This window comes from Varroa jacobsoni, unplaced genomic scaffold, assembly GCF_002532875.2.
Source record: "Varroa jacobsoni isolate VJ856 unplaced genomic scaffold, vjacob_1.0 scaffold_253, whole genome shotgun sequence".
In the NCBI taxonomy this organism is placed as follows: Eukaryota; Metazoa; Arthropoda; class Arachnida; order Mesostigmata; family Varroidae; genus Varroa; species Varroa jacobsoni.
In genome coordinates, this window is record NW_019213155.1 from 1,021,665 (window position 1) to 1,047,037 (window position 25,373).

General features: G+C 38.3%; 2 protein-coding genes across 2 annotated transcripts; one reads left to right on the forward strand and one right to left on the reverse strand.

Moving 5' to 3' along the window:
* Nucleotides 1–236: 236 nt before the first annotated feature.
* On the forward strand, nt 237–5,796 carry LOC111258653 (BRCA1-A complex subunit Abraxas 1). Its single transcript, XM_022830097.2, has 7 exons — nt 237–553; nt 1,645–1,735; nt 2,779–2,927; nt 3,246–3,416; nt 3,735–3,862; nt 4,076–4,172; nt 5,236–5,796. Exons 1-7 carry the CDS (start codon nt 476–478, stop codon nt 5,278–5,280), a joined length of 759 nt encoding a protein of 252 aa, XP_022685832.1. The 5' UTR covers nt 237–475; the 3' UTR covers nt 5,281–5,796.
* LOC111258656 (guanine nucleotide-binding protein G(o) subunit alpha) lies at nt 5,763–25,278 on the reverse strand. The gene is made up of 6 exons (XM_022830107.2): nt 24,589–25,278; nt 10,455–10,595; nt 9,726–9,951; nt 9,111–9,393; nt 7,774–7,910; nt 5,763–7,553 (listed from the first exon to the last, which is right to left on the reverse strand). The coding sequence occupies exons 1-6, from the start codon at nt 24,713–24,715 to the stop codon at nt 7,349–7,351; spliced, it is 1,119 nt and encodes a 372-aa protein (XP_022685842.1). The 5' UTR covers nt 24,716–25,278; the 3' UTR covers nt 5,763–7,348.
* Nucleotides 25,279–25,373: the final 95 nt, after the last annotated feature.

The window sequence follows — 25,373 nt, forward strand, 5'->3', positions numbered from 1 at the left end:
CGCTTGATTTCTTTGATGCTCTACAAAAATAAGGAATAATGTAATTAATTAGTGAACGAGAAAGAGCTATTTTTTAATATTTCGAAGCACCGCCTATTCAATGAGTACCGTAAACGTAACGCATATATTACCCGCCATCTAAATCGGGGCGCGTAAACAGGTCAGATCTTCTTTGTTGATCAATAGCTACAGTCGGCTATGCAGTAGGCCTGAGCAGACGAAATTAAACAACCGTACGCCTTTTTCTTTTAATATATCTCTTCACTGATATCTGGTTGTGTTGTTGATATGTATAAACGTAAACAGCGCATGAATAATCGACCGAATTCATTTATTGTTGCCTTTATTTTTTTTCTTTTCGTTTGATGGGAGTGAAATAGAATTCAAGTAAGCAAGATATTAGTGAGGTTGTTAGTTTCTGCTGTGATATATCTCGAAGTAAGCTTCGACTTCAAAAGAGATAGCGGTGGCGAAGATGAGTGTGCAGGTGTCAATCAGCGGGCCCGTGTTTGCTCAATTATTGCGTCAACATGCGGTCAGCCCAAACAATCAGGTATTTCCTTTTTTTTACGTGAATACCTCTTATATTTCAAACATTTGGCAATTGCTCTCTATTGGTAATCATTTAATCACTGGCTGGTCTTAAGTTCGTCAGCATCATCTCACACAGCTAGTTTGGCTTATATTTTTTCCCATATTTGAAAGAACAGATTGAAAAATATGTTGTAGTTTTATCATATGCTTTTACGTAATTTTAATGATAGGTAGCTCTTTTAGGCAAAAGGTCTGCTAAGAACGTATTGCTGTGTTGTAATTATTCTACGAAGTAAATTCCTAGGAATATAATATTGTACAGAAGATCATAAAAACTTAGCTACTTCCTGCAATAGATATTTGCGATTGCGACGTACATGTGTGTAAAATCCTAAAAGTCCATTCTGTAAGCAACACGTCGTGGATACGCGTAGTTCACAACAGTTGTGAACCGTACTTGTCACTTTAAATAAATTCTATTATCTTTGTATATTTATATATACCTTTTTGCTACCTAAATATTTAGAAGTTATGCACAATTTAGGTAAAATAAACAATGTTTTTCGTCTTAAATACCTAAGACAAGAAATATGCTTTATCTATCTTTTTGTACTTATGCCTGCCTATGCATCTCGATTAGATTGTAGTAGAATAATTTATGAAAAATACCGTCTGCAGACTAAGACAAAGGGTTTAAGACGTTTACAAATTTGTTTTGATAGACATACTTATTTTCAACCCTGTCAACATTATGGGGCACCAACTGAACAGAGCGTTCTTATGGATATCTGACATTTTAACCTGACAGAAAAAATTAAAAAGGTAAACAGAAGGTAGAATTTTTGTATCTTGATTACGAATTCCTCACCTGTCTGATTTAATCATATAGTCCCAGAGAGACCTGTTGATCTAAAGCTGAAATGGAATCCATGCATGACGTTAATTAAGAGCGTGTAAAAAATAGATAAATAGTATGCACCAACTGATACACGTGATAAGACCATTTGCTACAATACAGACATACGTATTATAGTGTTTGATATATAATTGAAAGAGCATAAGCTAACTGCTGCTTTTTTTTAATCATTCATTGACCGTTTCGCATTACAGGAGGGCCTCTTGTTTGGCGAAATTAGTGAACGACGCGTCAATCAGATCAATGATCAGGCTGCCGTTAATGAACATAATGAAGTCACCCTCAGTATGTAAACGCTCAGTTTTTTGTATAATAAAAGAAAATTCTTTTTGAATACATCTTATGTTGCAGAAATGCCCAAATACATTGCTGCATATATTCACTTCGAAATGGAAAAAAGGTTCGACAACGCGCCATAAATTCAGCTTATTTTTAGAAATTGTGGAAGCAAGTTTAACTCAGCTGAATCGGCAGGTTAAGTAAATCCTGAAAAAGATAAAAGTTAAATGGCATCTCTGTTTCTCATGTAGTTTCTTTCCATCCTAATTTTCGATCCATAATAAATTCTACGTAAAGCATTTAGGACTTTATGGACTGTAGAACATGTTAGGCACCGAAAACAAAAAAAAAGAGTTTTATTGCCTTTTCTTTTTTTATATTATGTATATTTTTCTTTTATTTTATTGTATTATATATTATTATATTATGTATAATAGAGAATCGAACTTTTTTGCCGTGATGTAGTTGACAGCTGACACTCCCTAGTGTTAGATTTTAAGCCTTTCGCATGTATTATCTAAGTTCTCGGCACCAGACCAATACTGTTCATACTGTAAGCGTTTCCAATACGGATTTCTACGTAAAGCGTCACTTTTGTAGAAATTTGTTAAAGATTCCTGAATTATCATTTCTTGGAAGTTTATTAATTTTCTTAAGGAAAATGAGCGTGGCAAACATTTCTCCAAAAAAAAGAATTTTGTAATAATGTGATAACAACGGTTTCTAGAAAATTTTTTCGAAAATCTAAATTCGAAAGTTCTATTTATTCATCATAGTTGAATGTTCTTGCACATTATTGTCAGTGCTGTATAACTGTGGGTTGTGAAATTTTCACACGTACGTTTTTGCAATCGGTCTTAACCATTGGAAAATAAGATAGGAAGAGGCATGACGCCTTGTTATCGATTTTCATCTTTCTTATTATCAACAGCTAAAGTTTTTTATCGGGTTTTTTAGATGGCTGTGACTCATTTGAAGGATGTGGACGATAATTAAATTATCGGATTCTTCTAATTGTTCAATTTTTGTCTCATTTTTTGCGTTCCTAGAGGTCTGCTCTTTTATTAAATTCGAGCCGTTCGAGATCTATGATCAGAACCTTAAGCTTTTACCCGATCCTCTAAGAGAAATGGAAGCTGGCTTAAATGGAGCCAAGGTAATCGGCTATTATTGTTTTCGAAGGAACCTGCCTCTCACGGTACGTCGATTTAGTCATTTTGAAAGTCACTGGTTGGTTGCAGGCATTCATAAAAACTTCCACGACTGCTTTCCTAGACGTGATCCTTTAGATAAAGCTGAATTCTCGTATATATACACTTCGTCGAATATCATAAATTATATGTGACATCAACCATAAACGTGAAGCGAAAATAAGAAAGCTATTATAAGCTGTCTTTTTATAGCGGTTATGGCTGTCGTTTTCCTCACTTCGGTTGTTGAACATCGTACTAATGATTGGATTCACTATCCCTAACTGTTCGTACTAATGATGGGTTATTTTCTGCTGTTGAATTAGGCTACTTACAGGGAGCACGTCATATCGAACGCCTTGGCTAAAGCCTCGTGCGGGCAGCCGTTTGTGCTCGGCCTATTTTCGACAACGTTTAATGACAACTATTCTATACATTCGATGGATCACTCGTTTCATATAGTTACACCTCAAAACGATGGCGGATCAAGACTTGGTGTAAGATTTGTACTCGCGTAAACTCTCGAGTCGCGAAAGCCTTCTACATATCGTTCTCTGTCAACCTAACCTATAAATAACATGGTTAAACTGTGGTTAAAGCTAGATCCTACTGACATGGCAAAAAAAATTTTCTGTAAATAAGTTGATTATTTTGCAGATTTGACAATCGAGTTTTGAATCATGCGAGGAAAAGTAGTACCGACGTTTTTTGTGTGTAAAGAAGAGCCTGCCTTTGTAGAAAAAGCCGTTTATCATATTTTCAGTACAAGGACATCTGTATGCTTATATTTGTGTGTTTTGATTTTAAATTACAAGGCGGCAAGTCTGCGAGTAGTAAACCTGGGCGAAGATGCGCGTCAGGAGTATAGAACCCAACCAGGATCTGCTGCGTCGCTCGAGCGCGGTTTTTTCAGCGACCTTGCCAAAAGCATTCCGTACAATGGGTCAGTGCAGTTACGTTTTTGCCGACTATCGATAGACCTTCCAATTGAAATATATATCCTTCCGGGGTGCTGGAGTGGTGTCTAATGGAACACAAGAATAAAGTTACTTCTTCATGTAATCAATCTTATTTTGAACAATCATTGACGAACAACACATGTTCACAGTGATTTCTATAATAAGGTAGGTAATTTGTTAACCATCTTCATTTATAGGAGGGAAGATAGGAATGTTCAATTGCTAAACCAACTCCACAATAATCTTCAAAAGAAGCTTAACGCTCTGGCTAGAGAGATCACGGAAACACTTCAGGTACGTCCGCACCTTGCTCTAACGTTTTATTTCTGTGCATGTAAGTTTTAACACGTAAATCGAGCGGCAGAAATGAAAAAAAAAGTAACCCTGTATTGTTCAATGTATATGCAGCTTGTTTACTGCGATTGTTTGTATCATTGGTAAGCTATGTATACGTTGGTGCTTCTCAATTTTATGAAATTCAGTCAGTTCAGGTTGCTGGCTTTTACCTCTAAACTAGCTTAGTGGAAGCCAAGAAATCGAACTCAAGCGTCACCAGGTCACATTTTATTTTGGATAAAATACGATTTGGTGTGTTTCGTACCTATGAGTCAAGGCTGGCGGATGTAGATGTTGGTATTAATTTGTAAACCAGAAAATTCAAATGGGTTTAGCAGAAAGCAGTTTTTGCCAGGACTTGTCTTTCAATAGGCTTCTATTTATTTTTCTTTGTCAATTTACTGGAAATTAAATATTTATCATTTGTAGATTGAAAATCTCTGTAATAACGGCCAAGTAATTTTTTTATCGTATCCGGCAAATTTTCGGTTAACCGCGTAGAGATCTTTATGTATTAAAAGCTTATATTCTTAGTTCTATCTGGCTAGAAAATAGATCGCAAATAGTTGTACCCTAAGCATTTATCAGCTTTTCGCACCAAACAGACATTTGTGCAAACAATTTGTGCCATAGTCTTTACTATTACTCGATGAGTCCGAATATCTAAGCTAACAGACCCATTTGCACTGAAAAGCATAAGTGAATGATGAACGTTTTTCTCACAGCGTGACGGTCTGTAGTATTTATGCAATCGAAGCGCGATATTTCTTTCAAAATGCATTTCAAGTAAACATGACGTTCAACATAGCTTCCGACATTTCATTTTAGTGCTGGATTCTGCGAATCCAAGTGAACAACAACTATGGTCCATTTTGTAGTATAAAGGTAGTATAATTGGTGTATGCTAACATTGGCGATCGAATCGGTAATTACCGAAGTGGCCAAAAAGGAAATGTGAATTAACTTAATCTAACTAACATTAACATGATTTGAATGCGTCGATTTTTTAACGTACTTTCAGCTTCATGAAGAGACAACCCAGTCATATGAACAACGTCACCAATAGGCTGGTTCCAAATTATAAGTGGATCTTGTGATTTTATCGCAAATATCAGAAAATGTTTCTGCGCCAGTTGATGCAGAACAGTGAATATCGCAACTGTTATATTATTTTCCTATTAATGGTAAGAAAAATAGCGGTGATACACAAAAAGCAATGCGTGCTATGAATGTATTTGCGGGCTTCAACTGCAAGCGGTAGAAGCAAACTAAATTTTTTTAATTTTGAAAGCGTTTGTAACAGCCCTTACAAACGAACACAAAACGAAGCAAAGAAAAACGACTGCTTATGCGTGATATAATAAAAATGTACGCGTAGTATATTCGACTAGCGGGCAAATTTTTGCATGTCACACTAAATCTGCAACAAATATCATACAAGCAAATTTAAAATTATTTTCTACGTCGACAACGACAACAACCATTGGCTGACTACGGCTACGTAATAAATATATGTAAGCGTTGCTACTAAAAAAAGTGATCAAATGGTTGAATAAAAATAATTTTTATTTGCAAAAATAAATAGTCATAGTTTTATTAAATCATCGTATACGATTTTCATTCAATAAATTTAGCTTGCAATACCTTAGTAATGGAGGTATATATATATATATATATATAATTTATTAACTTAAGTGCGATATACATAAATACATGCCTTTATATATAGGGTCTGCTTTAAAGAGGATACATCCTTTATTTTTTCGCGTATGTGTGACCGTCCAAATAGTGCAAGTCGCGTTCGGTCTTTTTATCACTATCCACAAGCCGCGTCTAAAATACGTGTAAAAAGTATATAGAGATAATAGCTTTAACATCAGAAGAGAATTTCTCGCACGCCAACGAATCAATCAAGGATTTTCTTTAAAACACGGTTAAATAGTAAACAAATAAGTAATTTATTGTTGGGAAAATGGCTATGATTAGTTCAAAGTAACTTCCCTTGGTTTATAATAAATGTCGTACACGATATAACAAACAGACATTGAATACCAAATCAGCATATCTCTTTATCTTCTAATGTAAAGCAGATTATCGTTCTTCTTGCGCTACTTCAGCGGGCTGTTGCGCGAGTTCTATGTGCGTAACAAAACCGAAAAACATAAAAACATCATATGTTGATTTCGACGTTTTAATTTGGTCGATGTGGCGTTTTTTTTAAATATGGTTGTAGCCATGGTTTCAAGTAATGAATTACTTTTACTCTTGAAACGTATATATATATATATTTATATATATAAACTTAAGGTTCTATATATAGCATCTACCAGCATTCTATTCATGACGCACGTATGCTTCGAACAATTTAGAAGTATTGCCTCTACATTACCAAAGTGTATTGTGTGTTTACGTTCATTTATGTATACAAAAACTGTATTTATGTACACAAAAAATTCACCAGTGCTTTAAGCGACAGGAGTAGCTGGCAGGTTAAGTGAAACGTGTAACCTTAAAATGTATTTATTGAGACTCAAGATGATTCGTAACTAATAATTGTGCGATGTTGTAGCAGGAGCACAATGACGTGCAATTTCGAACCGAATATTATCTATATCCTTTCTATCTATAAAGAAATCTTCAAAATCATCTTCAGGTATTGCTTCAGAGATTACCAGGGGAAATGTTGCAGAATCTATTTTGGGTTTTCCCAACAGGCGTGCGAGGCTACGAAGTAATCACATCGAAAACTGTCGCAGTTTCGTTCACTTCTTATAAGTTACTTCTTTCATCATCCTTTGCCAACGTTGAGACAAAAAATGTTATTACTAATAGTGATAAAACAGGACGATGGCTAATGTTCTATTCAGGGCGCTATGTTGAAAAGAAGTATGAATTCTTGGTCATTTTGCGACAATATTATCTCGTTATCGGTATTGACTGTGTGCTAATAGATAGCGATCCTGATCCTCGTTTCTGGTTTGTGTGTTTCACTATTGGAAAAATGATTAACTTCGTATGATAACACTTCCTATTGTTAGTGTTAGATGATATAGTAATGAAAATGGAGTTCAAATTATTGTGCAGTCTGTATTCGATACTTATATGGAAGGACACGTGGCAACGGAACTCAACGGCTATAAAAGCTGATAAGCGTCAATATTCATTTTAAGTATCGTAGTAAGAACAGTTTCGAAGACTGCTTTCACATTGGCTGTGTCAACGGCTGTAGTGAAATGCGGAAAAACGGGACGCTGCGTAGCCGTCAAAAGTTTACTTTGCACAAATAAAGCCGCGGAGTCAACATTCTCATCAGGTCCTCGGAACTCGGAGAAGTAATACCTATAAAGAAATAATTCAACGAGAATATGAAAATCATTTAATATTGATAAGTTGAGGTTGGGAAAGTAAAAAGATAGGTTGTATAGGTTTGTATGTAATGCATACTATTGTTTGCAGTACTGTTGATAGTTGGCAGACTTTTGAAGCTAGATTTTTTTTTAGGTATATTCATAAATCATTAGTACTCCAGAAGATCGTCGCAATGACATTATGATCTTACCTAAGATGACGTTTCGAATAGAGTATTTTTTGCCGGAAGAGATCCATTTTATTCAAAAACAAAATCATCAAACAGCTTTGGAAATAACGATTTGTACCAATTTTTCGAAATAACTCAATGCTATCCTGCAGTCGATTCTGAAAAGTACAAGGAAGCAGTGAAAAGAAAAGGTTAACATTACAGATTAGACGAGTTATCTAATACCATACAGGCTCGTTAATATTATCCACAAGTTGCACATCTTTTACTTAAAAGTAAGAAATCTTTTATATATATATATAGCTAATATTAGAGAGTCTAGGAATTTAAAATTTGTTTGTCTAGTCTATCCTTTCGTGTGTTGAAATTATGATTAGCTTTGCTAGTGGCTCACTCCAGTGTTGCGTTCAACGAGTTATGGTTAATAGTAACACTAAATAATAATTTTGTGACCCGTAATTCTCTCTTAATTGCACATACCCTTCTTTTTTTTTAGACGAAAGAAGAAAAAAACTACAGAACTATTGAGTGTCGTCTTTAACAAAGATGTCTGGTTCTTTATTGGTCATTATGATAGCACTCCACTGAATGCTTTTATCTATAATCGTTAATGACTTAGTTTGGCTTGATTGTATCTAGTCGGTCGGTAAATCACAGAAAGTACTGTCGCTTCTAGTGTTACCCTCGGTCACAATGGAGGTTTATACTTTACTTACAATGGCACCTCGTCATTATTATTATTGTTTAGCATTATCAGCGTTGACTTCCATAGGCAACACGAGTGAATGTGATTGTTGGCTGCATTTACGTGTGCCGCGGCAACTGATGCAGCGACACGCTCCATCTGTTCTGCTTATTATCGCGTCCAACACCTAAAATTTTTCACCACTAGAAACGGTCACCGTGTTCCCTATGAAGCATTGTCAGTAGTGCATAGTCACATGCACCGAGAATATCACCTCTTTTTAGAAATTCCTCGCTATTTCTAAGGCGTAGTATCTTAGCCGTCTAGTCGTTGAGAATCTGTATACATATACTCAGGAACCGTTCGAAAATTATTCTGTTTAGCTTCTTGTATAATATCGCGATTAGGTAATAGAAACCAAAACTGTTCGGGATCGTTCGGACACCTACTTTCAAACCTTATGAATATAGCATTTTGCGGTCCAACAACGATCAACACTGATTCAGCTTTTAGTCAGAAACTTAAATGTTTAACTCTTTGAACTCTCTTGAATATTTAAAAAGCCACGCCAAAATAGGTATGCAAGGATACGTATGACAAATAGAACTGTAGACGAAGGGAAAGTCAAAAATGAGCAAACATTTCAAAGAATTCAGATAGTTTGGATACTTACGAGATTAGGTTCAGTCTGCATCAGCATATCGTAGCCAGACAACGCTACAACAAAGATAACAGCTCGTACGTCCTCGAAACACCGCATCCATTTTGATACTGTCCAATAAGGTGTGGCAGAATTCAAGGAGATGCCGGCATCAAGAACTCGTGCCCGTAACGCTCCTTGGCACGCAATAAACTCGGTCTCGATGACGCCGTTCGTTCGGACACGGGCTCGTAAAACATCGCGGACAGACGGCTCGTACTTCTCCGATGTTAGTCGTTCGATATTTTCGAATAGGCTAGAATTATTTTGGACACATTTTTTGCTTTAAGTAGATGAAGAAAATTGGCAAAAATAAGTTGATTCACGACAAATAGCTAAATTTTTAAACAATAGATAAAAACACATATATTCTGTAATATATATCGACTTAAAAATAGACGATTCAGCCAACTGATCACACATAATTGATGCGATACACCCTGTCTTTGTTCATGCTCTCTACGTAGAACAAGCAAAGAGGCCATGTAATCTTTCACTCCGATGAGAAATGGCATTTTAATGCTCACCCCCATCCCCATCCGGCACAATAAGCGTTAATATATTACACATATAGAAACAGATACTGACTACATAGCAGAATCGTTGAGCTCGTACTCATGACCTCTGAGCACCGCTGTGCGGACGCCTTGATCTCGCCAAAGGGCCTCTAATGCCCGGATCGTTTCGTCACTTAGCGTGTAATAATAATTTGTCTCATTTTCGCCGACTGGTGGGATTGCCGGATGTGACAAAACGAGTTTTGCCGCAGATTTGTTTCGTGGGTTGCCCAATCGAATTCGTAGTAGACCCATTCCTGAAACAATCGCAAATGACGATATACACTGTCAATTTTGTACACTTTTTTTAATAAAAACTTTTTCACATAATTTCTCACACTGTTTGAACAACAACCCGATCTAAATGCGTTTCGCAGAACATGTTCCATTTAGTAACTTAAGTCTGCTTGCTATAGGCTATAATCAATGTGCATTCTAGCTATCCGCACATCTTAGTATAGCTTAGACTTTGCTGGCCTATTACGTACCAGCGACCTCTTACACATAAACGGCATCTGAAAACAAGATTACATCCGATTTGTAGAGGAAGGCAGATGGGCGCGAAATTCTATATGCTATTGCGTTTCGATATTGGATAATGATGGGTAGTTCGTAGATTGGCGCATATACTACCGAATACATTGAATTGGTAGATCTATAATTATAAAAAATATAATAACTAAATTTAGAAATTCTGCACATCACAAGTTTTCTATCCTGCTGAATTAAGTTACTTAAGACCTGCTACTCAAGTACTTACCAGCTAGCGTGTACTTCATCGAACTGAGAAGATTGTCAAGGATGGTAGGTCGAAACGACAAGAGTTCCTCATCGCTGAAACCCTCATTATAAATAACCTTCATCTGTTTTACCAATGTACTTTTGCCACTTTCACCGGTACCTGTAGATTAGAGAGGTGAAACACGATTAACATGCTAGTACGCTTGTCGCCAATAAATAGACAAGTATTGGCGCCATGCTGAGTTCGGGTCATTTTCTTTTATAATAAAATTTGTTTTTCGTTCAGTTATATTGTTGTTAATAGGAAGTCTCCACGTTCCTCATACGATACGTTTTCATCCATAGTTCAAGCACGATTTTAATGGTGGCGTGTTTGGGACAATCGTGCGTTAGCCTTAGCTTCTCCTTTAACACCTCATTTGTATTACGTTACAACCTAGCTATCTATGATACAAGTAAAATTTGGTACAAATTGATGTTTATCACCCCTCATATTGGCGCTAGACTAAAAACAGCACCGTGGGCTGCCAGTTAGTAGTTAATGTCCAATCGACTGACAAATTATTTATGACATTTGCAATTTAGAATGTGCTACAATAAAAAATTTGCTGTGAAGACACTTCAGCTATTATTTTCGCTATAAGGATATTTTAGATTTTGAACGTTCTTTTGAGAACCGAAAGGAGGTCTACTGAGGCATCAACAGGCCAAAATTATATATTAAAAAGTAGAGCTTTGACTGACAAAATTTGTCTGGGTAACTATATACTTTTTACTGGTGTAATGGTCTTAGTGGCCGCATATAAACAAATAGCAAGTCATGCCTTATAATCAGAGCATCGACACGGATGAAGAATCCTTTTTTTGGCGGATTAAACTTATTCGGCGACAGCCGTTTTGTTCCTTCGATGAATAGGCTGCCATACACCTAATAATTAATATTAGCTTTCTCTAATGAAACCTTATCACTTCCGTCAAAAAATGGACTGAAATGCTGGCCGGTCCAGTCAACATGAGCGACGACATTTTAGTGGCATTCTGTTTATACATTTCGATGATAAACCAACCATAGCATGTTATGTACAGGACATCGATTGCGAGTGTTCGCAAATTTGCCAGAACGACCTAGATGAGCTAGGGCTATGAGCAAAATCGTGCTAGATTCTTCCTCAACTAGCCCCCCCGTAACCGAATACAACGTATGGGTCAATCCATCTGTTTATCATCAATGCTATACTGTGTACGATTGTTTGCTTTCTTTGACAGCTAAATAGTATATCTAGAAATTAAGTACATGTTAAGATAAGTAGACACGCGTACTAAGGGAATGGCGTACGCCGATCATGACTCGACGCTTCCCTTCCTTTTTTGGCGCCGTCGAAAGAGACAATTTTCCGTCTCTATTTCGTTGACGCGTGGTGGCTACGCATTCATTTATGAATGCGTGCCGATCGGTCTGCTCGTCCGGCCGTCTGTCTATATTTATGTACACCTTATGCAAATGATAGTATTCCCAGTACATGCCATTACAGAACAGAGAAGAAGAGCAGGCAGAATACAGGTTCAGATGTGTGATATTTTCCTTCTCCTGCGGCCAGATGTAGTATTGTGTATCTTAATATTGGTGACACAAGATCAGACAAAGACATGAAAATGAAGTAAAAGTCACTACCGTCTATCTAATAACAGGTGAAATACGGAAAAAAAGTGGCATCGCAGAAAGGTTATTTTATGGTCAACTGCGGGCCCATATTAATAGCCGGAAATTTTAAGGAATGAAACAAGAAGGAGAACAGTCAGATCATAGCATGAAATAATGAACATCTATAATAGATAGTACTTAAAAGATGTTCTACGATTTTTTTCGTATCAGATTGCAATTATATTTACGCCAAGGGTGGTACGTAGGATGATGAAGTGCGTATTTGTTTTGCATAGCTATAGAAAATGTTCGGAGAGAAAAATAGTCTTTATTCGAAATACTGCTGCATCAAGTGCTACTCGTAGCCTGCACTTGGCTACTAATGTCATAGAGAGACCGAAATCAAGGATGAATCACCACGACGTTGTCGGATTTTAACTCGTGAACCTTTCGTTAGCAATGGGAAACGGTGAAGTTGTGAACCACGTACACCGCGAGTCGCTAACGATCATTGGCGTAAATAAGCGTTCGATTCAGCCCAGCATGCCGGGTTGTTCTTTTAGAATACATCCTAATTCGAATCACCGAATGTTTCTATATTAACGTAACAATTTTTTAAATTATCTTGCTAAGGAGATCCGCTCAGTCGGATATAGTTTCGTATAGGAAACACTCTAATGTTCGCGACAGCTCGTATAAAATATAAAAAAAGAGGTTAAAAGTATTCTGCGGCAAATTTGTGTCGTGAACATTTGCTAGCTCAACGGAAGCTCGCAAGATAGTAGGTAAATGTATTCCCTAAGGATGCCTTTTTCCAGCCAATATTATAACAACAACACCAGAAAAACTCATTTAGCTTACACGTCAGAAGTCACATCAGAAAACAAGAGTTCTCACTCACCTCTGTTTCAACAATCATCGATCTTGATCTACAGTTATTCACGATCTTGAGAAACATTTTCAGCTAATAAATTGTAGGAATACCACACCATGGATGCATTTACCTATGGTGCAATGCACTTCTGCTCGTCTGCTACGCGTGCTCAGTTAGCCGGACTATGTCAGATGAGTTTTAATTATTTGCATGTCATCGTCGAGGCCATTTTCCCCTCGTCTAAGAGAGACATTGTGAACGAGTGTAGAAAACGCTTTTAGTAAAGCCATTCGCGTCTATGAATCAACAACCACCTATTTACCAATCAGTTTGTTTTTGCGATGGGATCCTATTAGACGCAACGTTCAGGAAAGCGTGATGCCATGCTCGGACCAATTAACATCGGTATATCAGACAAGTTTGCTGACCGTATGTCTGCGTAACGTAATAGTTGCTAAATCGATATAAATGTATATTCCGATACATTTATGAATTACGCCCGGTTTTTGACACAGCAGCTTTTTTTGCTTCAGAGCACCGATATCAATAGGCCGAATGTACGTCCTCTGTCCTAATACCATTCTCTGGTTTTTATAGTTATAATAGCTGTCTATAATGGTTTCGGAGAAGAGAAATTTCATGACCCTGTCTAACAGAAAACGATTGAAATCGAGATGCTGAATGAGATAAAACCCTACAACTACGACTATCGCTATGGCTCGCTGCTGCTAGTGCTATCGGTCCCCTTGACAAATACGACGGGGTTAAATAGAGCCCATCGTTTTTTATTTCAATGAAGAAAGAGAATTAGTTCTTGCAACGGCAAAGGAAACGGACATGCTAAGGCGACTTGAGTGCATGCCATGGCTGCGACTAGAAGTTTTTTCAAAGCTGAGTAGGATAAACTCCTATATATAAAATCAAAATACTTTGACCGGAATCGCAAGGTAAATGATCATTCTGTGAACCAGGCATAACGGCTATTTCTCGCTGACCATTGTGGCGATAATAGTAGGCAGCACGAGAATGTCTTGAAAAAGATGGACATAAAAACAATGTGATGTAGATTAACTTGTACGGTTTTTAATAACACATACTACAAGTTATGACTTTTAAGCCCCAGCAATGGGCAGTAAACGCCAACTCACGAGTTCCCTCTGGGATCATGTGAGAAATGGGTTGTATTTTTAGGATATGTATAATAAGCACGTGCTTGGTACAAAGTCAGCTTCTTTGACTCTCCGGAGACTTGTGGTTGGTTCAACCTATGGCCTACATATATCAGCACTTGCTTCTTTCGCCAGTCAAGCAATTACTAGCGTCCCTGTCATTGGCTCCATGCGATTCAGAACTTTACTATTTTTTTTTATTGTATAATGTTAGGTTTAAGGTGTTTCATTCATACATTACATGTTCCCATGCAATTTCAAACCTTGTGTAACAAAAACATTGACACAGTATGTATTTGAATCCGAAATTGAAAGGCACTGCAGCTCTTAGCAAACGAAACGATGTGAGCAAAGGACGTTCGAGTGGAACTTTAAACTTTCCTTCATGCAATCATTTAAGCTGTTTACATGGAAAGCGCAAATAGTATTTACTGACATGGTCGGAACTAATGCAAGTATTTTGGTATGCAAACATTGTCTTCATATGTACTTATGCGTCTCATTGTGCCCGCAAAAAGGCAAAGGTTCCTTCCTATAGGAATTTAAGATGCTTTTTTCGATCGTGAGAAGGCACTCATTGTTAACTAATTGGGAAATGTTAAATGGACTCGAAATTTCAAATTGGTGTGTTCAATTAATCAGTTGAACATCTTAGATCACATGTTTTCACATGGACGTCGGCCACATATGAGAGAACATTGAGGGGTCATATCTGAAGTAAAAAAAATCAGTCAATATGAACTCACGGTTCTCAATGTAGTAGTACAAAAGCAGGCTATGTATTTTACGAACATTAAACACGTATATCATGAAGAGTGCTGAAATATGAAGCCGAGTCAACCCTTCCTCATATAGGATTAAAAACAGATGCCTCAGGCCAATAACAGTCGACAAGGTAACCAAAATATATATATGGAAGAAAGCCAGGAAAAATTGATTTCAATTTAATCGTACGTTTACCAATTATTTCTCGGTCCCTTTACTCCTACGTACAATTACCACACTAGTTTACGGTGATCTATAGAAAAGCGGATGACAGAATTTCTCTGGTCGGCTGCTAGACAAAATTATTTTTTAATGCAGAACGAAGAAGTCGAAAACTGGATGACAGTGCCCGTCATTAGAAGAAGTTTACAATCCGTCTTCAAAACGTGGTCGGAGTATTCTGGTTTAAATGGTCATTGCACAGTCAGCGTGTTGTTGTCGAATTACCCGAAAATTGCAGAGATCGCCGGTACTATTTTTCTTACCGCGCCACTGAAATATGTTCCCGGAAAAACGGTTCTCGAGCACAAACTCTGCATGGCTACGTCTACGCGAATTCATTTTTGCACTCCAGCTAATTGTATCAGTCATATATACATGGCAATAATAACATTCGTTATTAACCAATTTTCAAAAGTTGTACGATTCGTGTTTGTGTCGTGCGGGGTCAGAAATGATACTCTATGGTTAATAAAGTTTAGTAAGAAAGTGGATTACTGCAAGCAGTTCAAAGATAGTTTGGTTGAATGATAGCGTTCAGATTTCGGTCTCCAACTATTACAGACATCTCCGAAGCGGTAATGACCGATGGAGTGTGCGGTTGTTCTGGGGTTAGCCAGAACGACGATGGTTACTGAGGCCCTTGCTGCTGTTTGATTCTATGCTCTATGCTGTGGCGTCGAGTGATGGTTGCAGGATGCTTAATCTAGGCCAGGAACAGCGGTATTGCAGCAGTAGGAAATGAGTGGAGATTGAGCATGTTGGACGCGCTATGGATATAGGAAAAAGGAGGCTGGCACTGAAATACAGCGTCATCATTGTCTCAATAGCGTTCACTTGTCGGTCGGTATTAAATACAAGCGAGACGGCCTGTAGTGGTACCTAATTACTGTTGACAGCTTAACACATGATCATAGCACTACAGTTAAGTATAGTCTACTCCCTTCTGCTCGATTTGGACAAGTAGTAATAATAGCAATAACTTTTGTGATACAATCGGTTCTACGCTGTAGCTTGAGTGGTCATGGTTGGGTTTAGGTAAGCTCTTTGCTAAATACGATGCCATTGAGCAACCACAGAAACACCGGTTTGTTTGTTTGTCTGTCTGTTTGCTTGACATCAGAGCAAAATGAGACGACGATTGTACGCAATGGCCATATGCTCTGCTTCTGGAGACAATTTAACGCAGTCGGCCGGATATAATACTAATCGCAATAGAAATGAACACGAGAACATTAACCTTAGCGACAACGTGAACGAGACACGTATAGCCTACTGCTTCCAGAAAGCAGCAAGCTAATGCTGCCACCAGACCAAATCAGACAAACGGCACCAGCAAGCTCAGACCCCATCCATGACACAGACTTCGTTCTCCGACATAATTCGTCAGGTCACCATCGGCTGTCGTTTTTTTCAACTTTTTAGCTCAATCCGAGCGTTTTATAGGGCGGTGAAATATATGATAGAGCCCTCGTTAGGGCAGCGATGTTTATCACAAAATCAGAGTAGACCGTATTACATTTAATAGAGCCTAAAGAGTTCGTTGCCTACTATCGAGTTCTCACTTTTGTCTAGACGCACCGGTTGAAAGCTAAGAGAAAAATGAACCGAACAAAATATACGTATTAAGTATAAAATGGTAATATAATAGGATAACAACGCAAATAGAATACTTCGTAATTAAGGACCCGAACGTAATTCGCCCTCACCTGATTCCATCACCGCCCTAAGAGGTGATGAAATCAGGTTAGGTTAGGTTAGGTCGCACATAATTAAATAGAAGAACTGGTTTACCCTTTCAAAGAAGCGGAGAGTCACTATGATATATACTATAATTTTGGCTTTCGTAGGAGGGATCAGCCGAAACAGGTAAATTATTGGAGAAGGAGAAAAAACCTATTCTCCAGGCCAAAGGAATCAAACTTTTCGTTTATAAAAAAAATAATTCCTTCCAATAAATATTTCTACCGGTTTGCTACTAAGCGGAGCTTTGATCGTTGTTTGTGCTTCCGTGTAGCGTCTGTAATTCATCTTGTATCGCACCGGTGCGTCATTATCGGTAGCGCTTACGGTTTGTTATTTTTGTCCTGATGTGCGCATCTTTATGCGTGCGTGTCTTTGTCCACTGTTACGGCTGTCTGTACCAGGTTGTCAACGATAAGACAAATCAAAAACGGATAAATCCTTTAAAGCGGTACACATTACCATCAAAAGAAAAGCATATTACATATATTGTTTGAATTACCCACTATGCAGTCTGTGGAATTAAAGCGGAGACGTGTATACGCCTTGTTCTATCTTTCGTTCGTTGACTATCCTCTTTCGTTGTGGTCGTTGTCGTCGTCGTCGTCGATAAGTTCAAGTCATCGTTCAAATGCGCCTTCCTATCTTTCACTATGCCACTTGCCATTACAACCTGCTCGCTCCGCCAAAGTCCCTCCGCTTAGAAAACAAGCAATTGACCTTCAACAAAAGATCGACGAGATCGTCACTGGAGGAACAACAAGCACAGCTATAGGACTGAGCCAAAAATAGGAGCACGATAGTAGAATCGAGGATATGAGGCGGGAAACAGCGCCAGCGTCGTTTAGTCGGAATCTATGGGCCATTTTCTAACGGTCGCAACGGAATTCACTTGGCCGTTGACGAGCGGTAACAAGTCAACTTTGGCTTTTAGCAACCGACAAAAGCCAGAGATGGTCGGAGATGCTGGATGCTACGCGGCTGTACGTCTCTGAAAGAATAATAAATCTACTGTTCTGCGAGAGCGTGTAAATGTAAGCTCTTTATACAGAATAGGCAGAAAGTAGGCTCCACAGGATTCAGAGTGGGCGTAACACCTGGCGAGCGCACGGAAATGCATGGCTACAATCAGCTTTATATAAGGCTGCGCGCATCATTAAGCTTCATTATCGTATCATATTTTTTTTTTCGTTTTTTGTTATAGTATTTCTATCCTCACGATCAGCGTATAAATACTCATTGGCTAGTGGAAATACATGTGGTTATTTTGATAGGTCTTTTTGATGTTTGCAGTTTTGATTTACGAGATTAGCTAGGGTGATGATATAGGCAATGCGTGTAAAAGTTTCACTACTCGCTATCGGCATAGAATAATGAGGCTGTCGTTCTATCTTAACAGTGTGTGACAAAACATATAACTGTCCTATTTTTTTTGCTTTTACTAAAGTAAAACGACCGAAATAATGATGAGAACGCGGTTAACGGAATGTTCGATCGTATTTGTCCTCTTTACGCATTTAAGGCAGCAAAGCTAGCGGCACGGAACCTGTTACTAACTGGTAGCGGTGCCACGACAATACGAAACACCGCTGAAGGTGTTGCTTATCTAATTAACTAAGGTACCAAAATGTCAATTACGGACTTAAACAAATGACGTTGTCAAATGCGGACACTGATGCCCACACTGCCATAAAGCAGACCGATCGTTCATTTTGATCAGTGACAAATCGGACAAAAAGCTATCATGATATATTAGAAGATGTCAGTCACGGTTTTGGTCATTGTTGTAAACGGCTAAATGTTAGATGTTTTAGTTTGTATAGGTTTCTATTAACATCAAAACTAGTGTTCTGTAAAAAGCTACAACGGCCATAAGCAATGACCTGTCCCCATCCAGGTCTCTCTATTCATTGAAATGGCAAAACAGATGACAAGCTCTCTGACCTCGCTCATTAACTGCTGTATAATTCGGCCTGCTGTTTATCTCAGTTTAAGGTTATAATGTATTAGCACAAAGCACCTACACATTAACACATAACATAAGGCCGACCGTCGCCGACCGACCGTGGGCTAAAATAAATAATAACCAGCAGAGACTACATAGATTACAAAAAAAAAAAAAAAAAAAGCACAAATGAGCCGCCTCTGTTCCGGTTACGAAACGGCGATTGCACAGTTACACGCCTTGGCCATCTTCGGACGCAGAAATCGACGGCGGAAGCAGAAGAAAATGTGGTATTGGCCTTCTACTCTCCACGCTAGTTCCTTTAAGCGTTTTCTTTCAAGGTTCACTTGGCGAATGCGTAGCAGTGTCGGTACCAATACCCAATTTTGTGCGAATTTAGTAGGTATACATATGTACTTATATTACAATTACTTTATGTACTTATATTAACTGGCTAGCATTACCGTGGCATTTGTCCTAGGCTAATTCTACATACCGTTCTATATAAACATTAAATTAGATTCTTTCTCTTATTATTATGGGATCAACAGTATGTTCAAACTATTGTTTTGTTGGCATCATATAGATTTATGTGTACATCAGTTCAACACTATGACTCCTTTTAAGGGCTAAAAGCCTATGAAGTATGTGGAAAAACGATGTGATCAAGATACGGGCACACTGATTGATTTTTTAATTCATTTGATTGATAAGAAATTGATTTTTAAACTGGTTTTTCGAAGCAAAGCAGCATTTCAAAGTATATTGATTGCTTAGAAAAATGCGCCATTTTTTTTAGCTGGCGCTACCATCGTCACGTCTTACAGTACCGTCGACTCGAAGTGATTTTATGATAAAATAAACAAATAACGCACTTGAACCACTTTTTGGAGTAAATGTCATTTAACTTATAGACGTTTTGTCATACGGATGAAGTTGCCTTTGAAACTGTGCGCGCACAAAGAATGAATTACCTTGATAATTTACTTATTACTACGATAGTTCCATTAGTTCATTATTAATTTTAGGTGCCTTCAATAAGCTCTGCATGCCGATGCATTTATCGACCTGCGCCATATATTTTCGCCAGAAGTCGTCGTTGGTTTATGTTTCTTTTCGCACCAAGAAGGCACTGCACGTTTACTTCAGGCATAGAAATCTACCATCGTTTTCTATATGCTAAACATCTACGAAGGCGTCTATACAGTTGGGCCCACATCTGTTGCATGTTAAGGCTTGCAGAAAGAATGGTGAGGTTCATATGATCAGAGCCTAACCTTGTGCAAAAAGCGGATTTAGGTCAGAACCTTAATGGGTATAGGAAAAAACCAGCATTCCGAGTCCATGAAGTTTTAACCATTTCTCTTTTCCCTGATGGAGTGTGAAAACTGTTACTTTTTCCACCATAAATTAAATAAAAATCTCAGTTTTAACAAATGTTTTTCTTTTTAGTAAAATCAAATTCGACCAATGTTCGAGTGAGACATCGAGAGGTGTTTACAAGTGCTTTTTCTATAGTCTTCAACGTTACTTTAACGTTGACAAATAAATGGAAATCTATAATGGCGATGACTTCGAACCCTCAACGAAGCAGTTCTATAAACGTTACGTAGAAAGCAATAACAAGCGGCAGTGGCATCAGCAAAATGCAAAATAACTTTTCGAGAAGATGAAGTCTGCCTTTCGACTGACCATAGGCTGATGGCGGCTATTGAAATCGCGCCGTGTATGTAGTCTGCATATAAGATCAGGAGAAGCTCAATATGATACTTTGTTTTACCACCGTGGACTTAGGAGTATTGCTAATAAATGATCGGTAGATTTAATTACAGACACCGACAAAGTGAATCACTCCGAAAATCGTCATATGCGACGATCTGTCACACTTCATACTGTCGTTCACTTTATTTGTCTTCCGAGGAACACAGTTGGGTAGGAGACTGGAAACCGTTGGGCAAACTGCGCTTCAGGCTTTATTTGCTTTGATCTGACGTGACGTAACGTAAGATAAAGCAAACTTGTGTCTGACCTACTGGGTGTTTAATAAAATAATCCTAATAGTTTCAGTTTATGCGCGCAAACTCTAACACCAAATAGACAAAGCGGGTATGAACGATACTAGTTGCGGATAAGTGAAGATCAATAGAGAAAAATCATACTTGTGAAACTTGCCGCACCTTATTTTTTTACATACCGTTGATTCATTATTATTAAAAATCTGTAAGTAAAAATTCGGCATATGTAAAAAGCTTTGTGTAGCCTGAATTGACTAAATAAAAATAATTACACTTGTCTCTTGCTGTACCCCCGCATAATCCGCTCGTATTATAACATCCTGCAATGCACTGCAGTCGATGCCTACATGTGAGCTGCGGATGCGTTTTTATCAATCTTAGAGATGCTCACTGCTAAGGTTTGCAATCAGTTGGACGTCGTGAGGACGATACGATGTTTACAAGCTAAGCAATCAGATAAATATCAGCTGAGCGCACAGTACTCCAACACCACTTGCCGGCGGAGGAGAGGCAAGGAGATCACGATTGATGAAAATATGGGCAGGGTCGAGGGAATGATCGGTTGAAAAATGCTCCTTACAAAAATGAGGAAAAATGCCATAAGACGAAGAGTATTGATTTTGCCAAGCACAGCACTTACATGTACGTACTCATGTGCGAGCCTGGTCAGAATGTCAATCCTCCGCCACAGTCAATGACTAAATACGAAGCTTTAGCAGCTAGAGGAAACATTGCTGCAAAAAAAAAACGTTATAATCTACAACTTTTTGTTAGATAAGAAGAGGAGGAAAAATAGCACGATGCAATGTCCGTAGAGCAGGCATTTCAGACAAAGTTTCGACCCGCGACTTGACCGTTGTTCCGGAACGAAGGAGCCTGAGTTCTCATAGTACTGTTTGATAACAGTTGTAAGAATGTATAAGCAAGGAAAGTATCATGTCATAGCGAAACAATGTTCTACTTCGAAAATTCACAACCAAGACGACTCACAGTGGATGCATTTTCTCGAAAAGGGAAAGGGGCATAACGAACTTAGCTGGATAGAAAACGGGTAAATAATCTTAACAATCTAGGCGATCAGACGTTTTGTTCCGGATTTTTCATTACAATAAATTATCATAGAACGTTGCCAGGTTTACAAACTGAACCCAAAAGTTACGTAATAGATATCCCAAGCTATCACGACAGACATGCTTAAAAATCCGTACCAGTAGTATGCGTTGAAACCATAAAATGTTTCACTTAGACTTCCTGAATTCGGTGTCAGTGCCGTGCTCGTTGCTGCCATGTGCTGGATAAGTAATAGGAGAATATTATATAATCGTAAGTAATGTCAGACCGCGGGCAAGTATACTTGATTAACGTCTATTTGAACTGAGATAAGGTCATTGCTAATGATACCTTTATGTTTGAACAGAAATAATATTTTGCAACGCCAATTATGGCTTGAGTCATCTGGTCTCCGCTGGTGCGTCAGGGGCATTCGGGTTATCAAATTTTATCCAATGCCTCAAATACGATACAAAAAAAGTATTACGTTAGACTAAAACATCTTAGATGCTTTGCCATTCCACGGCAGCACCATGTTTGCTAACGACATTACGTAAATCTGATAAGTCGGCCCAAAGCAGTGTTTTTCACTGTCGACGACATGTGTCGTTGCAGTCATTTTTCTATCCATAATTTGGGCCTTTCAGACCAATAGTCGTCGTCGTCATCATCAATAATGGCTCGTGTGGACGTTGTGCGGTACCGTAGGCAAGATCGCCTTGTTATCAACTAGTTGAATGTTTCTTATCTATAGATTTCGGCCTATAACATACAGTTCGCTGTCACTGCTGACGAACGTCCACCAACGTTTGGTTCAGCCTGCATTGGCAGCAGCTAGGTTATTATGTTCACAGGATAAACGGACCTTGTCCTGCTAGTAATTAGCTACCAATAATAGAAAAGAACATTATAACTACTGACATAGAGTTCGGGGTAAATTTCTCATAGTGATTCTAGGAAATTAGGACGTCAAATAGAAATAGGCATTTTCAAACAAGCTCTATTCTGCCGTGACACCACCGTTGTCCGATATGCTTCTTTACATGGCTAAATGAATCTAAATGTAATGACTCCTGTGTATCGAAGCGATTAGAAGGGAAAAGTTGGGAACTTTCTCCAAAATGTTTACCAGCAAGTATTGCGAATATCAGAACACCGATGTAGCTAGTTTTATGTGCGAATTAGTAGGAAGTAATACTGAACGCCGGCTGACCAATCGGATCGTACTAGCTTAAGTTAGGTCCCAAATGGTCAATCAAACATTTAATAGAAGTAAGTAAACTCAAAGTATACTCAAAGATATACTGTGAAGTCGCGATCGTAGATAACTAATCTTCGTAGTGAGGCCAAACTAGATTGTTGTTCTAGCAGAGATAAGAAATCTACTTCTACCATCTTCAATTTATCTCGCTTTGCATATTGCGTTAATGAACGGTTTTAACTATATATATATATATATATATATATATATATATATATATCTCAACAGATAGTGACGGAGCAGCAGCACGTGTACTCACTAAAATTAAACGGAGATTGTTCAAAGATATGACCACATACACAGTGGATGGTTCCGAAATTGGGGTCTGTTTAAACGACAGGCAGGTACTTGTAGATGAATTTTTACAGAGTTAACAACCCATATACTCCTCTTAGACCGATTAAAATTTGACCTTAAAATATACGAGTTCGAACGAATTGTCTTGCACACTAGCGAAGAATAAACGAATCCAATTTTCGACGATCTCTTCATTTTGTCAAGGTTGTCAACCTGATATTATTGTTTAACGTAACTTTGGTGATCAGCTCGATGTTCGTAGACACTGAGTGGCCACTGTTTTTCTCGATATAGTAAAGACCCTAGAAAAATACATTGAATGAACGGAAGCATCATTCTTTTGTGAAAGGTTCGTCTCGCACTACTATTAACGGAACATCTTACCCTAAAACAGCGCCAAATTTGAATCAGGCAGCAGTAAATTAGTACGATTGTCGTACCGAAAAATAGTAACTGACGTGAATTTACTATATGATCTACATCTGTGATATCTGCCAACAGCGGCACCCAAAGCACGACAGCTCGCGCCTATAATCATGGCTTTTAAGATGAAAAAAGTTGAACGCTTCCTTTTCGCGTTTCGTCCACCGGCCGACTGACCGACCGATGGATGGATGGACGGACGAAAATGGAAATCAAGAAGTGATATCAGTGCATAAAAAACGTAATCTCAAAAATTGCTAATAAAAAACAATCTGTCGCGTAGGTTTATTGTTGTCTAGCAATGGCTCTTTCCATCGAACTTACGACGGTTACATGTCTCTTACTTAAAAGGCCTACTGCGCTATCTAATCTGTGTTTGTCGTAGATGTCATCAATCAAAGATCCAATGCTTGCTCATAATGTCGTTTCGCTATTGGATTAAATTGAATATACACACAGTGAATACATTGTAAGTTTATATTTAACTAAATCAATGTATGTTTATTTAATAAACGAGAGTTTAGAGACGTCCGAGGTAAAGACTTAAAAAACGATTCACACAAATGCACTTAAGCCGAAAATGAAACAATCACTCAAAAGAAACACGATTGAGACGCGTAATTCGTAAAAACACCAGTGCTGAACAGATCGTCGACCATAGAACGGTGATAATTGGCTTGGCATAATTAGAACGAGACCCAACCTTGACCGTAAGTTAAAGGATAAACGTGTTTTTCGATAGGCACTTACCTAATAGGAGAATCTTTGACACGCTGCTCTCTTGCGTGGCAAACTGATTTAGCTGACGATCGATTTCTTCAGAGCGCAGCTTCGCCTCCTTATAGCTGCCATTTACCGTAGTACATTGTGCGCCCATCCTGTTGCTTGAAGTGTAAAGAGGACCACCTTTTATTCACTCCGTGAAGTCGTACCTTCTTGCAAACATTGCAGTATTCAGTTCACATAATCACTGGACGATTATTAGCACGCTCACGTTCATATCAACATCACGCAAGACCGTACAATAACGGAAAAAGCTTTTAGACCCCGCTCAACCACCAAAACATTGCTGCTCTATTCCACAATAGATCAGAAGCATTGTCAGCGTTGTCTGTTTAACATGGTTTATTTTAATTGAACAAGAGGCTAACTTAAGCCTGCTACAACGTCGTCGCACCCATACATAACCATCTGACGCTAGATTAGCGTTCGCGGAACCACCGTATGAAGTCGAACATGTAATAATAATAGCAGTACTATTATTATTGGCAGGAGCGGAAGTTGCGTCTAACGCGCTTCGAACGCTAACTGCAACGCGAACGTATCGAAACGTCCCCACTCTCAGTCTACTGATGATTGCCTTTTCATATATTTTTGTCTAGTCCACCTAAAAGCAAAGTGTTGTCGGCAACAATTGTAACAGCGTCGTTTCCGTCGCTGGCGCCTTCGTCATGGCGTTTTTGACGTTCTATCTATTCGAGCTCCTGATTTTTATTTGTTCTTTACCCTTTTCCTTTTCGTTCTTACCCTCCACT